The sequence below is a fragment of the Rhamphochromis longiceps genome, linkage group LG18, assembly GCF_057381845.1.
Source record: "Rhamphochromis longiceps isolate RC_006_pf linkage group LG18, R_longiceps_female_GT1.1, whole genome shotgun sequence".
Taxonomy (NCBI): Eukaryota; Metazoa; Chordata; class Actinopteri; order Cichliformes; family Cichlidae; genus Rhamphochromis; species Rhamphochromis longiceps.
In genome coordinates, this window is record NC_140574.1 from 34,006,769 (window position 1) to 34,024,997 (window position 18,229).

An 18,229-nucleotide genomic window follows, 5' to 3' on the forward strand; every position below is an offset into this window, starting at 1 on the left:
TAGCTAATTAAATGTCTAAACTGGAGGCAAGAACTCGAATCTGCTATAATTAGCTGTGTTCAAAAGTATAAGTTTCTTTCTTTCTGTTTACTTTCTATTGGCCACAATCCTGTTCTTTTATGAAAAATAAAGAGATGCTGGAAAGTCTAGTAATATAGTTTGATTTTCACCCATTTACTTGACATTTTGAAGTGGTTCATGAATTGTGATTATATGTTTTATTGGTTAATGCCCTTTCATTTTTTCAATCAGCATTTGGCTATTTAATCTTTTTTTTAGTATGAACTTTGTGCTGAGTGTTGACATAAAAACAAAATCTCTCCATGATCATCTGGGGTAAAATTGTCCAGAAACATTTTCCTTCAAAGACCCTGGTCAACTGGTCATCTCAAGAGAATCAGAACACATAAATGTGCACTAACTAACAGTAAAATGGATTTTAAATTCACAATCACCTAACCCTTAGGCAGCTGAAGAAAAAATGTACATCCAAAAAAAAAAAAACGTTTCTTCTTCACTTTCTTCTTTGAGAATTTTGGCAGAAGTGAAATAACTTTACACTTCTTTCACAGGAAGAGAGATATGAGCATGTGCAAAGTTCAAAAACAGGCGTGTTGGGTTAACTGTTGGTTCAAAATGATGTGAATGAAAATGTGAACGTGTTAGCCCTGTGATGGACTGGTGACCTCTGTCACTAGCATCCCTGAAACACTTTTTTAACCATATGGATAAGTGCTAAGGATAGAAAAAAGGGGCAGAGAAGATTCTGTGTCAATATAAAATGACAAAAACATAAAATCCACTTTTGAAATAGTCCACTTAAAGAGCACTTCAAGGAAGAAACAGAGCTAGTGATTGCCTGCACAGTACATCAGCCAAGAGCATGCGATGTTGCAACATTTTAGAACAGCATTTTAAAGAAGTTTGAACATTTGAACAGCAAGCTGAAGTAATTTAACAGAGCTGTAAAAGAAGAACAGCTGGTAGATACAAAAATCTTTGCAGATAAAAAAAAAGGAATTATTTTTAAAAAATGAAGATGCAGGAAGGAAGAAGACAAAGTCACACCTATTTGTCTGCACAAAAGACAAAGAGAGTCTGTACATATTATATGATATGACAGAGAAAAATGGTCTCACTAAAAAACCCCATGCACTAGCCAGTGCAGATCCCTCTCACCTGTAAATCTTGTATCTGGTAGAAAATCCCTGCTGGAACCTCTCTCTGAACTCGGTGTACTCAGGACACCTGTGGAAAGGGCCCTTCTCTGACAGCAGCCAGTCCAGCTGCCCTCCGCTCTGCCTTGTGCTAAAACCCCATGGTGAGGAGCCAGAAGGGGATGTGGAGGAGGAGGAAGATGACGAAGATGAGGGGGACGAAAGGGATCCATGCGGCACCTTTCCGCCATGTCCCCCGCTGCCCACCTGTTCAGCTTGGGTAGGCCACGGCAGCCATAATAACATCCACGGCAACCATAGGAGCATCAAGGATGACGCCAACCATCTAGCAAGGCAGGCGGAGCCATGGGAGCACCTCTCTCTTCTCATTGGCCAAGGAGTCGCCATGGTCCCAGTGGTGATGTACTAGGGCACCTGGGACCGGCATTTCTTCTGACAGTCACCTCCCGCTGGCCTGAATGAAACGGAGAAATGATAGCATGCTGAAACATGTTTTGTAGTAGGAAGGAATTTCTGTTAATTCATAGCTTGTTGTCCTTGACAGACATTGTTGTCCATATATTGTGATTATGAAGGCAGCATAATGCCCCTCTAAGTGGTGTTTACAAAGTTAATATCAATCAAATCAGTGAGAGCGTTTTCATGTCTACTTTGAATGTTGACATGAAAGATATTCTGTGCACGTCTAAAGACACACATAATTATTATGAATAACCATGATCAAATACTAAATGGAGGTTTGCTGTTGCTCATACAGGGAAGTTCAATTATCATGAAACTGCATTTACTGCAGTGCTAATTGAAACTGTCCTTCTTCTTAAATGTGGACAAAATCCAGATTGTGTTTCCTTTGCTTCTGTATATACTTGGCCACATAAACATATCTTATATCTGTCTCTTATAGCTGCGTTGACCACAAAGGCATAACATCTGTTTTCACGGCCTTAAAGCAAATCAGCATCACTCCTTTAGTCCACATGGTGGTGATAATAGATCAGAGGTTGGTGAGTAATTGCCAAAAACCTTTCATTCTTGGAGTTCGGTTTTAAAAGCAGCATGTGTGACTAATAATGTCCATAGCAACTGCAAAGCCTTATTGTCTTCCTGTCATCCACACAGATCAGGGCTCATGCTTAAACACGTGCATGTTATGCCTTCCACCATTACTATGGGTGTGAGAAGTTCCTGTTGCAAATTTTTCAAAGGTCACAGACAACAGAGGACTTTCTGACATACTACTTCAATTGAGTTTAAATGAGTTAATACAGAGAAATTGCACCTTTTCAACATCTGGCTAGAATGCATCCCTGATTTCAATCCCTCTTTTAGGCCTCGGCAATACCATTAGCTTTTTTTGCTATGAGAGCTATCCAACCCACAAAAGATGCACAAGTGTTTGAGTGTGCTTAAATGCCTACACATTAATCTCACAATTAGTTTTGATATATACATCACTAAACCTAAACAAATTTGCTTTGGTGTGGAAATTATCAACTTATTTTTATAATAGCTTTACTATTTCACCACTTGCATAGTGTAAGAATTTGGTTGTTAACAGTCATGCACAGTTTGTTTGTTTTTTTCCATATCAAAATATTTCCATTTTTATTTGTTTGTTTTTGGTTTTTGGTTTAATCCTTGGTATTTCTTGGGATTTTACTATCTTTGGTGGGTGCTGAAAAAAGTGCCTAATGGAACAATTGGCACACAGTAACAAGTGCTGTTTTGTTTGACACCATAATGGGCTTCAGGAACAGTCTAGCGACTTCTTAAAGGTACAGAAACATACGGTTTCTTTTTCTGGTAAATAGATGTGGAAAAGGGCATGTGGAATTTCGTGTGAGAATAAAACTTCAGGACTGGATTCATTTCAATTCAATTCAATTTTATTTGTATAACACCAAATCACCAAAGCAGTTGCCTCAAGGTGCTTTATATTGTAAGTTAAAGAACAAGAAAGACAGAGAAAACAAAGAAAAAACTCCAACAATTAGGAAGCACTTTGGCAACAGTGAGAAGGATAAACTCCCTTATAACAGGAAGAAACCTCCAGCAGAACCGGGCTCAGGGAGGGACAGCCATTCATCTCCTTGAAATCAATGTTTAAACTTTTCATCATTAACATTCATTAACAGTCATTAGTGCACATGGTCAAACTTCATGACATTAATTTTCAGACCTTCTGTCCTCAGTAATAGTAACCCACATAGCAAAACTGGTACGGCCCGGATCTGGCCCACGCAATGTGCTTACACGTGACCCGCAAACAATAACGGCCCTTTGGTGGACCAGATCTGGTTTCCTAGTGGTGGCCCACACATTTGCCAGCACAAGGCCAGTTGCAGACACACTGCTGGCCCAGAACAGTTTCAGCTCTGGCCTCAGATGTCAGCCTAATGTGTACCTGAATCAAGCCATGTAATAACAACATGTGCAAGAACATAATAGCGCATAAGGAACAAGACAAAGCTCTGTTCAGACAATGAATGGACTGAATCTTATACACCCCTTTATCTACTCTCCCATTTTAATCAAAGTGCTCTATACAACATGCCACATTCACACACCTTCTCTAAACTGAGTGCTTCCTAACTACATTTATACTCTTGACATGCAGACTGGGGAAGCCAGGGATCGAACTACTACTATTCAGATCAGTAGGTGATCTGCTCTACCGCCTCAGCTACAGCCACCCAGTGGAAAACATGAGTAAATCCTCACTAGGTTTTGGATAAAGTGTACACTCACAAACCTGTCAAACTTGCATTTGAAACATTGGCTACCACAGCCGTATAGTATTGCAACATGGCATTTGGGTCTTCTAACTAAAATAGAAAAATAGGAACATAAATAGTGCCTCCATTGCCAGACCTGGCCCACATCTGGTTGACAGACACCCTTCCATGACACCAGTCAGTCAGAAGTGCCAGCTTGATGCCAGATCCAGGGTAGACCTGTTTTCTATGAGCCTAGGCCACATAAACCAATCCACAATCGGGCCAGATATGGCATGCCGTCACATAAACAGTGCCATCTAAGCCAGGCCTGGCCCATATCTGGATGACACACCTCTTACCATGCCAGAAGTCAGCCAGCAGTGCCGGGTTGACACCAGATCCGGCCCAGACCTGTCTGCTATGAGGGAATGTATGACTGCAGATTCACTTTGGGGGACACGTGTTTGCAGCACTAACACTCACCTAAACCAACTGTGGGAATCTTTTAATCTCATTCAAGTCTGTTAACCTTGATCTTGTTTTGTCATGTGGTTTTATAACATAGATCATCCTGTAATTGTGGATAATGTTTTAACTCACTTGTATGTTTTCAACCTTTGGTCCCTACAACTGTAGGAGGTTCAGCTCTTCCACAGATACACTACAACACTACAGCTCTTTCCTCTGCTGCTCACAATCTGGGTGTTCAAGAACTCAGTGTTTCTTTTCATGCGTTCTGTACTTGTGCTTTCGATTAGGCTCCACCACTCAGAGTGAGATTTAAATCTTATCCCTGGCTTAATGAATCTGTTAGGGTTGTCAGGAAAGAGAGGAGAGGTGAACACAGCTGGAGGAAAGTTCCAAGTGTCATTAGAAATTAGCCTTTTTCTTTGTGCATGCTTAGTTTAAGTCAAATTATTATACCATATCTTTTCATTTCTATGCAGATGATTTAAAACTGTATTTACCTGGAAATCACTTTTCCATATGAAGGGTCAATAAGTGCATTTTCATTTTTTTGACCTCCCACTGTTAGTTGAGAGATTAAACAATACCCTGTGCTTTTAAACTCTTTTTATGAAAAGCAAAAGAAGACGCATCAACAATTTGAAATGTTACCACTTTAAAAACAATTGTTGTCAAGAGCAGCTTCTTTGAGCTCAGAACAATCTTGACACTAAAATCCTTTTTAAAACCTTCTGATCTGGAAAGGGTTGTGCATGCCTTTGGTACAAAACTAAATTACTGGTATGACACCAAGGGCACAAAAACTCTGCATCCACAGGAATAAGGATTATCCCCAGGAAGTCCTTATTGGACTGCATATTATTTCGATTTACTGCCATGATTCAGTGTTAATGCAAAAAGGAGTGTGACATTTATGCAGTGAGGTGGAAAGAAAAGGTGTGGAGAAAGCCTGGTCGTTAAGTGCATTTGGATTCAGCAGAAAAAACATGTTTCCCGAGCTTGATATGAAATTTAGGGTCCTTAGCATATTATACAAGTGCAATATCATGGATGCTGTATGTAAGATATTAAATGTGAATGATATCAGCTACAAGTCGAAATCAGGTAAAGATGTGTTTAATCCCATAGTAAAACAAACCGTTGCACTGATCACAAGATGTAAGCAGCAAGGAAGAAATAATACAGTTTTGTATTTGCACAGTTTCTTCAAGGGATTGATTTTTTTTTCTTTTGACTTGTTGAACATTGGTCTAAAAGCTAGTGAAGGATAAAGCCTCTCACTTGTGTGCTATTGCCTGTGCATTTAGCCATTCATTTATATACTTTATGAATTATACAGAGCCACACAATGAATCTGACCCAGGAGAGCTAGGCGCTCTGCAAAAGCAGCTTTTGTAATGGTGCTAATGTGATTTTAGCTGAAATCTTCCTTTCTGTAGACAGTTCAGTAAAATGGAAGTATTTATTACAAGCCAAAAGACACCGCTCACAAGCTTTGAATAATTTCTGAATGAAACATTTTGAAAAAAGCATCATTGCTGTCATCCAAGCACTTGATATTTGAAATTTAAAACCACAGATTGGTTTCATAACACAGCTAATGTACAAATAAAAGCTATTTTGAAATAGCCTTGAAAATGGAAACATGGGCTTCTAAAATGAAATGGATCTCTGCTTTGTGACTCTGTGACCGTATTTTATAGTAACTTTTTGAAGGACTGAAAGCTAGTAATGCATCTGATGGAGATAGTCCCACGACAGTGGCATGCCTGACTGCTTTCAGTTTCTTTATGATTTGTGTGTTTGGACAAGCGTGTCATCACCTGCCTCCATACAGAATCGTAGGCATTAGCAGTGTAGGCCACACGGCAGTTCAAGTGTGATTTCCCAGCATCTAACACCAAACAGCTCTTTCTAATGTGGCTTTCATTTATTCAGCCCAGGAGAAGGCAGAGTGCTTTGACACTGTCTTTAAGGTGACACTTTGAAAAGACTTCACAGTGCCCTTCAAAAGAGTCGAGGTTTGCTCTTCATTTCGGCGGTAATGACTAGCAGGACCGCCGGGTGGAGTCTTTAGGGACAAATCAGCATTTCAGAACGGATATGTAAAGCAGCGGAGGAGGTGCTTTAAGTGGATTGGGATCTCAAGTATTCCCTGTTTATCTCACAAACAAATTAGAGAATTAATTTCACGTAGATAAATGCAGGCTTAGACATGAAAAAACAATACTCAGGGTACTGCATTTTTAATTTTCACCCACTGCATCAGGAGATTACTGCAGTTTGAAAAGGCAATTAGCAAAGTCATCTGTCAAACGAACGTATTTATACAACTAAAAGCAGGATGAAAACTTGATGAATAGGATAGTCTGCTTATGCTGTTTCTTGTACCGTTTGGCCCAGAGGTAAAGCCGGTGTGCCAGATTTCTTGTTTTCTTATGTCCTGAGAGAGGTCCAGTTGTCTGTTTTGAAACGAGTCAGTCAAGCATTCTGAGCCTGAGTGCCTGTTTGAAAAAAAAGAAAGAAAGAAAAGAAAAGGAAAATTCTTCTATATAGTTAGAGTTACAAACGTAACTAATTCCACTGCCGACTAAAGAACAGTCCAATAGTACAGATTTTACAGGTAAGCATAAAGAGCGGTGGGGAAAATACTTACAGTTCAGTCACAACCACTGCAGTGAAATTCAGATTTTTGTTACAAACTACTGTACATTGGTTTCTGTTGATGGACCACAGAGATTTTGCACAGCAGCAGCAAGAACAGATCAACAGACCATCAGTGCAAACAAATATGACACTGATTAAGTCAGATATAGCATAAAGGAAGCAGCTGGTTTAGAGTTGGATTGTGTAGCTGTGGCTAGGTTAGAGAAGCTCCCTATATAAGAGTTGCTAATTGAATGTGAGAGCCTGCACCGAGGCGAGCTTGATCTGCCTAAGATTAAATATCTTTCCACTCCTAATAAAACTTACTGTTGTTGAAGGTAGCACAGTCACAATGCCACAACTGCACGGACACCTGAACAAACCCGTTTTTGTGTGTAATTCCATCTCTGTGCCAACTTTTCTGTGGATTATAAAGTGTCCTTTTTAGAACTGTAGTTTTGCTTCTATACGGTGGCCCATGTAGAGCAACCTTAGAACACTAGCAAACAGAAAAAGCACTTCAAAAGCACACAAAACAAAAAACATGCTCCACTGACACACACTGAAAAAAAGAAGAGGATTCATCGGTGTTGTGGGGGAGAAGAACACAGTAAGCGTCCTTTTCAGCTTGTCTCAGTACAATCCACAGCTGTTGTGTCCTTTTATTAATTTGTGAGGTTTTATTTCTTTCTCTTCTTTCTTCTTCTTTCTCCTTACATTGTGTTTTGTATGCTTTTGCAGTGTGTTTTGCTATTATGTGGTGTTTTCTTTGGTTGCACCGCATTCGACCTCTCAGGGCCGTCTACTATTGTAATATCCCTTTTTTGTTTTTGTTTAAAAAACCATTAATAAGCTATCAGGGCTTTTAAAAAAGCTTTGAAAAATAAACATAGTATTAAAGTATCGTACTATTTAAAAATGAACCATACCTTACAAAAAATAAAGTAACAATACTGTATATGAGAACACAGTAATAATGCTACAAATGACAATATAGCAATAATACTGTTAACAAGAACATAATGCTGCAAATTACAATACTGCAACATCAACGTAAACTTTTTTTTACAGTAGCTTACTGTCATCCAGCTACCACTGTAAAAATATACAGCAGCTCTTTTACTGTGATTACTGTGTTTACTGTGTATAACGAGTGTTTTGTGGTTTTCTAAACTGCATATCTGAATAAAATCTTACCTCAGCTGAATATATTGGAGTAATGTGAAAGAAGGAAGGCTATAGTTACTTCTCCAGTTACTGGTTGGTACCTGTTGCCTGTTAAATCAGCAGTACTGGAAAGTTAAAAAAATAATAATTTTGGGTTAGCAAAACCATGGCGATATTTTCATAGTCAAGCTGCAGAATGGAGAATCTTCTCAGCTTGTGCAGTTGTTTACTGGTACAAGAAAATCAGATCAACCATTGAACATGTCTGTGAATGTGTCTGTGCAATGCACAGTGTACAAGTGCAATGTACTATTCAATAGTTGGTATTGTTGTTTTTACTATGAAAATGGGGAAATGCAGAAGCAAATATCACTTAGTTCAATGTAACAGCCACACTGTATATGAAACTGGGGTAATACTTACAAGCTACACACTCTCTGTAGAATGTTTGACAGGAATATTCACTACACTGGTTATTTTAACAAATACCTACTACCCACAAATCACAAGGCAGATGACAGGGATAATGCTCAGGGAGTTTGACTTTAGAGGATAGGTTTTGTTTCAGAAGTTCTTGGCATCAAAAGGCCAAAAGGGCACTATTTACTGTTTCCTTCAGTCTGCACAGCTTAGTCACTGTGAGACAACATTGCACTAGAAGAACAAATATTGTTCAGAAAACCAAAAAGCTATACAATAGTAAAAAGAATACCATCGGACACGTTGCGACTTGGCTGTACAACAACATTTTACAACACTTAAGTCTGAATATGTAAACAACTGTAATAGAAACGTCAGCGCAAATGATGTGCAGGACCAAATGAGTTTCATATTGGGAATTCTTAAGTACCCAGTAAGGTACAGTTTTATTACAAGTATGTCTAATATCCTGAAAGTCTGTTAAGATCTAAATAATCTTACGGTTTACAGTAATATTAGTATAATTATTAATTACATTTTGCATATGAAAACATGAATAGAGTAAGAGTTGTCTCTGCACCACGATCAGCTGATCAAATGTTTGACTGGTACTGTGTTTGTGGGAAAACAGGAGAAAAGGTTTTGTTTGTATACTGAGGAGACATTCTGTCATGTAAATATAATATATAATCACAACACATGACAACTTAATTAACTAAAAATGGAAAATGGACTTTTAGACACTTGGTTGGTAAGATCGTCCTTTGGTGAATTTTTATGAATATAAAGACAGCTCATACATACATGCTGGCAGTGATATTGATTCAGAGAAAAAGAAATGCAATAGTCTTCCACTCCAAGGAGCTGTGAGATTTGCCTTTCAAATGAAGTTCTGTAACTTCTTAAAACACCACCTCTCGCAGAAATAAGTGTTCGTCGTTACTGCCAGGCCTCCTTCTCCTCCGAGACTCACTTACTAATTATAAAATGCATAAAACATGCCGCAAATGCCAGCGAGACAATAGAGGGAAATTGTGAATTTTCAGCCCTGACATTTAATGTACGCCTTGCATTATTCACATACCCTTTGCGTATTTACCCTTCTCTGTAACCCAACCTAGAGGAGCGGAAGGTAAGTGAAGAAGGCATGGACATTTCGAATCCATATTGGAAGGAAAGGAGGGAGCCGCGGAGGATAAGGAGGGGTGTGAGGGCATCTAGGTGGAATGGAAAAATCGACCACGTCGCGCTTAAATAACATCTCAGAGATGACAGCAGAGTCAAGGGGGAAGGAGGCTTATGTTTATTGGATTTTTTTTTTTTTTCATCCCATCTACTGGGCTTAGCGGGCAAAGAGTGTGCTGCTCTACTGTGTTTGCACTAAACTGGAGAAAAAAGGGGGAAAATGAGAAACATGGGGAAACCTGGGAAAGACAAGAGAGACTGGAAAAGGGACAGGCGTTCTCACAGGAGAACATTTATCTGGGAAAAAAGGCGCTCTTTGAGAGAAAGCAGCAGAACGTTCTCCTTAAACTTGCCACCTAGCTGCAGAGTGACCGAGGTAAAGGCTGAGGTGAAAACGGTTTGACCTCCTGACTCATCTAAGTAATTTGTGCTCCAGTTGGGAGGGCAGAGAATTATGGGAGGGAGCCAGTGTCCCAGCTTTTTTCCTTTTTATTTCTGAGTCAGACAAAATACAACTATCATTTTTCTCTGCAGCACTGAACCTTAATGTGCAGCAGAATTCATCAGCTCGCTATCTGTGCACTGCAATTACCACAGCTGGGATTCCTTATTGGATCTGACACACATATGTGTTTCATGGTCCGTTTGTAGCTGTGTGTGTGTGTGTGTGTGTGTGTGTGTGTGTGTGTGTGTGTGTGTGTGTGTGTGTGTGTGTGTGTGTGTGTGTGTGTGTGTGTGTGTGTAGAATCTGAGCTGGTTTCAGTCTGTGTTTGTGTGTTTGTGTGTGGATATGCTGCCAAGCACCTGGCCAGGCTCTTGGCAAACATTAAAGCAGGTGGAGGTCCATCAGCATTAGAGGTCAGCTGTATTCCTCAACCCCAGCAGCTCACTACTCACCTTTCAGCATTTATGCGAGTCAGCAGCAATAGCTGACCAGCTGCACACCTGCTCCTACCCTGCCTTGTTATTCGGGCTCTGAGACCTGGAGGAGGGGGAGGGAGTTGGGGATTTGGGGGGTTGTGGCAGCAAGAAAGCTAGCGGCGGAGAACTGATCCTAACAGAACAGGATGACAGTCAGAGAGATATAAACAGGGAGGTTAAGAGAGAGAGAGACGCAGAAGGACAGACAGATGAATACGATGGAAGAGACATAAAAGAGAGGAGGAGAAAGCCAGAGACACAGAGCAGCATACGTCTACACTTTGATGTGGGAGCTGAATAGTAAACACCGGCTGGAGTCCTGCGTGTACATTCACCAGACTGTCTGTCAGTATAAAGTGTGCCTATAGCTCTATCGCCTCCATGTTACCTGTGCTGAGATCTCACTCACCAACGTCGGCCTACTTCAGACTGCACCTACCTGCTTCTCACCTACACAGTAAGCCTGTCCTGCAGCAGTGGGAAGATATTATGGCAGTATGGCTAGGGTAGGGTTGCTTCTTTATTTAATTATTTTAGGAGCAATTGAAAGTCAAGCTGAACCTCAGCAGAATAACCTGGCAGCGTTCAATGAAATTAATATGGTGTGATGCCTACCCAAATCTTATTAACGTGTAGAGTTACTTACAATACGGGAGCTGTTTACATGATTTTCTATGTAAGGCATAATATGCTGAAAAGTTATTCCCCCTTTAAGCAAACTTCCATCTGACTGCCTGTATGGAAAGTATGGGAAGGTATAAGGAAAAAGTCAGCTTTAATAAAATGAGATTTATGCTCTAATACTGTTGCTCAAACACATTTCATAATTAAAAAAATAAGCAAAATATTATTTGTCAACATGAGAAGATATTTAGGACATAAATATTCTGAAATCATGGAACATGAAAATCCATCAAAGTCTTCCCACTCACCAAAGCCAGGCACTCACTGGGCTCCATATCCTCAGCATCTATTTTACAGACCTCTGCAATCTGTCCACATCAAATATGTGTCTTCAATTGACCTCTACTTTTCATTCAGTAGGTTTGTCTGTTTGCGTGCGTGTGCGTGTGTGTGTGTGTGTGTGTGTGTGTGTGTGTGCATGCTGTAGTTTTTAAAGGAGCTTCCTAACAATCCACCCCCCCCCCCCCCCCCCCCCCCCCACAAAAAAGAGAAAAACTACATGATTTTAAGAAAGACAAATGCTATTCATCATGCACGGCCTAACGCCTACAAGTAGCTGTAGGAGGCATTCTCAAATCCGTCCCACTCCCTTTCTTGACTAACAAAAACTTGTTAACAGTCTAAGGACATAAGAATGATTATGGATTAAAAGAACAAACATGACCTGCAGTTAAAAAGTATGTTGGATTAATCAAATGAGAACAAAAAGAAAGGGGATGTTAAAGGGCATCTGATTAAAAATAGAGAAAGCGTAATAATGTAATTGGCTTTTTCTCAGACTCCCAGTGCCTACAGGCTGAGTCGGGTTTTGAATAAGCAGGTGGTGGGAACTCCCCTATGCACAACACACACACCACACACACACAAACTAACAACCACACAACTGGATTATGAAGCAGCAGAGCCAGCAATAATGTCAGTGCACAGCATAATGCCGATAATGTCGGGAGACACACTCTGATGGCCTGTGGTTAGAAACTGGAACCCCTACAAATTATATGCTGTGTTGGCTTCCTGTGTGTGTGTGTGTGTGTGAGAGAGTTCATGTTTCTGCGCAGTACATTTTACATCCATGTGTGTTAGTGTGTGTGTATGATTGTCTTATCAGTGCAGTCTCTGGCCAGTTTCCAGCTAAACAAACAAACAGCCATATGGTCAATTAAGGCCCATCAATACCTCTGTTAACATCTATACCAGCTGATAATTAAGAAAACAACAGCCTGTCAGCAGCACGCTCTGCTGAAAGTCATTTTGCCCCTAGTTACATACCTCGCCCACTCTTCTGTGTTAGAAATGTTAGAAAATGCTGCTTTTGTTAACAACTTGCTCAGTATGACACACCGTGGCCGGCTTCATCCTCCCAGGCGACCCTCGTGGCCAAATATTGCGGTTGGTCTCCTTTTGAACCCCACTATGCACCTTAATTATTCCTCCCAGGTCTACCTGAAACGATTAGCTGATTAATCAGTTAGCCTGAAAATGAAATGGCAATGTATTTGCCAACAATAATTTAAGTCATGTTTTTCATGGGAAAACATGACTTCTCTAATCTGAATATTTGCTGGTTCCAAATGTTTTACGACTTTGGAGTCAGGTAAATAAGCTCTCCTTTTTCCACTTTGTCTGAGTATTTAAGGAAAATACTTGAAATTAATGGCTACTGGCCACTGCAGGTAGCTTTTGAGTTCTTCTCTAATTAAATTTCTTTGCAATGACACAACCATGCATGAGGGTGACTGTGTACTAATTACTTGACACAGAGGTAAAGTAAATTCATTAAACACAACTTATTAAATTATCTAATCATTGACATTGTGGTTACAGTAACCAATAATGCATACAGTGATTATTGTAAAAGGACATGTCTGGAGTTTGGGATAGTAATAAATCAACTTGGTGGGAAAACATATTCAGATCATTTAACAAGCAGTGCAAGATTTAAAAAAAAATGCCACTACATAAAAGTCCTGTACCAAATGCCATTACATTAATGGCACAGTAGGGTGATGGTAATTTTCATACAAGACTATTAATATAAATAAATGTTAAAAGGATTGACACGGATGAAGAAAACTCTGCTTCTTTTCACTTTATTTCTCTTGTGCTGATTTCAGTTGAGCAGCAATCACCTTCTTAGATGCAGGAATTAGCATTGCACATTGCCTGTATTTAAGTAATTATGAGAACAATAAAACAGAATGCTCAGCAGTTGGCAAATCTCTTTGTGGCAATGAAAATGTGTTTAGAAGTAGGCTATGACTAATACTTACAAGTGGAGGTCATGCTTATTTTAAACATAGATTAGCATATACTTTCAACTGTGGTGCTTGAGATGAAAAACAAATGATACTTTAGTGAAATAATACAAAAGGAATGCGTTTGTGTTTTAACTGCAAGGTCCAGAGCATGCATGTTAGGCTAACTCAGAGCTTCCCAAAGTGTGGGGCGCAGAGCCATTGCAAGGGGGGGGGCGCGCGCGGTATGAAAAGAAGAAGAAGAAAAAAATAACGCTTGGATACTGCTAGCATAATAGACAGGTTTTTGACGGGGCTCCCGCACAAACGCAAAGCAGGAGATGAAGCATCGCTGAATACGTTTCCAAACCAACTTCCTTCCAAGCCAGGGGTCAGCAACCTTTCACACTCAAAGAGCCATTTGGACCTGGTTTCCACACAAACGAAAACACTGGGAGCCGCAAATACTTTTTGACATCTAAAATGAAGATAACACTGCATATATTGTTTTTTACCTTCATGCTTTGTGTGAACAACTAAGGTGTGAAATCCCTGAAGTGCTACAGAGAAAATTACATTTTATTTATGTAATTAACACATTTTGAACTCTTAAAGAAATATAACAAAAGGAAAGACACCCAGCTGAACTAAAATGATCCATGTAGCAAACAAAAACTGTTGTGAGCCGCCACCCTTATACAACCTTTGTGCTTTTGGAGCCTTGACCTGACTTTTAAAAAATAATTGGGAAAAAAAGCACTAAAAATTAAAAATAGTGCTTTTAAAATAGGAATAGAAATAGAAAATAAAAATAGGAATAGATATTTGCAAAATTCTGCCTAAATATGTATTTTACCTGGTTAATGTGTGTGGCGGGGCGTGGTCTGCAGTGCCGCTGCAGGGGAGTCAGACACACCTGAGCGGCGCCACAATCACGCCTCGCCGCCTTAACGTCTGTGCTCTCTCTGATGTTGTGTTGTTGTTGGTACGTGTCGGGCTGTGAGCTGAAAAGCTACAGCCGGCTGTATGCGTACAGCAGCCGTGTGTGAAAAGTTGTCAATGAAGAGATGCTGAAAAGCATTTTGATGGAAACATCGTCGGGTCTGCCGTGATATGTTTACAACGGGACTTCTGCTCCTGAACCTCTGCGCACAGCGTCTGCAGATCGGGGCTGTACGAAGTCACTTTCATCTTTACGCAGGACTGTAAGCTGTCGTATGTGAGGCGTGAGCGCTGTTTGTTTTTAACGTAGTTCATGGTGGAGAACAGCTGCTGACATAATGTGGATCCGAAGATCCATAATTGGCCTACCTGGGGTTGAAAGTCTCGATAAATGCCGTTTCTGCGGGTATACCAGCTTCCGCGAGTGTGACGCTTATTTTGAGCAATGAAAAAATAATAGAATATAATTATATTTTTATATTTCAATATCACAATAATCTTCCAGTTTAGAACTACAAGTTAAAAAGAACATAAATAAAATATACTTCAGCTAAATACTTCTAATTTATTTTCCCAAACCACTATCTGCCATTCTGCTATTCATCTCATGTAAACAATAACGTGGCGCACAGCGTGACGTGGAAAAAGGCACATACCTTTGACGTTGCGTGACGAACTCTGTATTCCTCGTCCACACGTAAACGCAAAAAAGGAGTTTTAAAAAATCTCAGTTTTTGGTGATGCAATACGTCGTTTACGTGTGGACGAAAGGCCCAAACACATAGAAACAGCTGCGTTTTCAAAAATACCCGTGTAGGTGCGGACGTAGCATAAAAGAGTTAGTAGTTTATTTTCTTACTACCTGTAATTTATTGCATTTGCTTAATTGTTTACTAAATGTTTGAGGTGTGAAATACACCGCAATGGGGGAGGGGCGTGAATATTTTTCTTGTAAAACAAAGGGGGGCCTAGCAAAAAAAGTTTGGGAACCACTGGGCTAACTGGTGCAGTGTTGGTATGGATTTGTGCATGACTTGGCGATCTGTCCAGAATGAATCTCTCTCCCAATGCCAGCTGGGATAGTTTCCAGACGCCTAGAGTTCCCAAGTTAGATAACAAGTTTAAGAAATGGATGAATCACAGAACACATTTTTTTCAAGTTATTAAACATACATACACTTTACACTTTTGTTGCTGAGCTGGAACTCAAAGATCCCCAAGCAAGGATTAGACTTATATCAATTTTCAGTTGCTCTGAGTCTGGAGCATTAAACCCTCTTTCATTTATCTTCGGCAACTTTGTTGGCAGGTACTAAAGTAAAGGTTCAACAAATAATGAAAAAACGAGGAGCTTAAAAACGCAATTAGTTGCAAGTTACTGATTACCTGCCCAAAACTGGTATTAAGAATAAGGGAAACAATCTCATTTCTATCAGTTACGTCCAGTTTGACAGACTGTAAAATGTGTAATGTGTTGATGATGCCACCAAATGGATTATGTAAAGCTGTTAACACATCCTAATGCATAAAATTTGCTTGATAATCAGTTTCTTAGGACAAATTTTAATACCCATTTATGATCTATAGGAATATTTTGCTTGGTTTTTAATTGTATGTTTTATTACACCACAGTGTGTTTTAACAGTACACACACTGCAGTTACACAACAAGTTGTGTAACTGCAGATGACAGTTACAGATACTTATTTCGTCACAGTCAATGGATGTGTTTCTGGATGCATTAATCAATGAATTCCTAGTACTCACTTAGTGCTGTTGTATGATTATTTTCTATTATATGTGAAACTACCACGCCCTCTTTTTTGTAGGTTTACCACCCATCCTCCTTCTCCCACCCCATCCCATCTCTCATCCCATCCTCATTAGCCCCCCATCCCCCACCCCCGATGCAAAATCTCCCTTTCCTGCTTCATTTTGGAATCTGATAATTACACAAGCTGCTCACCACTGAGTCAAGCTGCCTCATAAAGTCCCTATATGCATACTGCAACATCTCCTTTATTAGTTGCAAGCTAGTTTAATCCTTTCCAAATAGGTCCGCACAGAGTAAGTTGGGCTTCAGTTGATAATTTGCCAGCAGCAGCAGAAAGCAAATTCTAGTAACTAAAAAGGACCAGGGGGATGGGGAACTCAAATTAGACCACCTTACAGCAATATAGGTGTACTTTGGGTTGTTTTTTAAATATACAAAAGAGTAATTTATGCCAGTATAGCCCTGTGCATAAATGATATACCTGAGAGATTCTGACTGGTAGAAAATAATGCATTAACCCTTTAACACGCCACTGATAGCCAGTGTTGGGGAGTAACGGAATACATGTACCGCCGTTACGTATTTAGAATACAAAATATGAGTAACTGTATTCCGTTACAGTTACCGTTTAAAAAGGTGGTATTCAGAGTACAGTTACTTTGTTGAAATAAATGGATTACACTGCGGTACTTTCCTGTTTCATTTTGTCGCGGATCAGGACTGTTTGGGTTTTGTTTGACAGCTACGTTCTGTTGTTCCAGGCGGCAGCGTTACGGTTGCCATGGTTACAGGGCGACGCTCTCTCTCTCTCTCTGCGACTGTGTGTTTCCTGGGTGAGAGAGCGCCTTTTCGTTGTTGTTGTTGTGCTAAGCTAACAGGCAGAATGCTACAAGCATAGCTCTAAAGAATGTAGCATCATGGCCAGTGTAGTCCGTGCTGCAGGGAGAATGCACTGCCATACACGTTATGTGTCTGTGAGCGCGAGGAGGGAGAAAAAGGAGAGTGGAAAGGTATGAGTTGTCGTCGAGGAAAAACGGGAGCTGGAAGCATGTAAATATAATAATAACCACTGCAGCCAAGAAGAGTGCCTGACGAGCCCAGTTGTAAGTAAGCTATTAAGACTCGACTGTACACCGTGTTCGTGTTTTCCTCCGAAAACAATAAGTTCCGTTGGAGCAGCCTTTCAACGCCTCGCTCTGTCTCTCGCAAGAAAAGTTGACCCACACAACAAAGTAAAGCTATTTTTCGGCTACGAGCCGACAGGGACCCCGCCGTATTAGTCAGAGGTCCCTTTACTACAGTTCGGAGTCGCGGACCTTCAGTAATAGTAATAAATCACACAGCAATAGTACATTCACGTAGTTGTAAAAAGCACGATAATATATTAAGTAATCCAAAGTATTCAGAATACGTTACTCTCATTGAGTAACGTAACGGAATACGTTACAGAATACATTTTGGGGCATGTATTCTGTATTCTGTAACGGAATACATTTTAAAAGTAACCTTCCCAACACTGCTGATAGCCAATGGCCTTTTCACGGTCAGGATGAGAAAAAAGGTTTGGGTTATATTCATATTTACTCTTCATATGATGTCATTGTTTATTTACCATACCCAAATTTACAACAAAGCCATAGGTAACAAAAAAACATGCTTTAGCTTTTTAAGCCACACTTGTTACAATGCAGTATAAACCTGACTCTATTCCTAACAGATGTTAAAGTTTATTTTATATGCTGCACTAATCTGTTGTTTTTCTAAGTGTCTTCTTTATTGTACTGACAATTGATATTCATCTTGCAGTTAACCTTAGAAGGTACTTTTGGACAAAATTGTTTCTACAATCAAAACAATGTGGATTTAATAGGTAATATTCAGCAGGCAGCTGTGC

The 18,229-nt window shown here is 39.9% G+C and overlaps 1 protein-coding gene across 2 annotated transcripts in view; it reads right to left on the bottom strand.

Annotated features, from left to right (window-relative positions):
• brinp2 (bone morphogenetic protein/retinoic acid inducible neural-specific 2) overlaps positions 1 to 18,229 on the bottom strand; it is a 269,856-nt gene that overhangs the window by 167,125 nt on the left and 84,502 nt on the right. The window contains exons 2-3 of one of the 2 annotated variants that reach the window (XM_085389174.1): positions 6,755 to 6,867; positions 1,180 to 1,632 (exon numbers count right to left, since the gene is read on the bottom strand). In XM_085389174.1, coding sequence (XP_085245300.1) covers positions 1,180 to 1,565 — 386 coding nt within the window. In that variant the 5' untranslated portion in view covers positions 1,566 to 1,632; positions 6,755 to 6,867. The remainder of the gene's footprint in view (positions 1 to 1,179; positions 1,633 to 6,754; positions 6,868 to 18,229) is intronic. The other variant, XM_085389173.1, reaches the window with a different exon arrangement.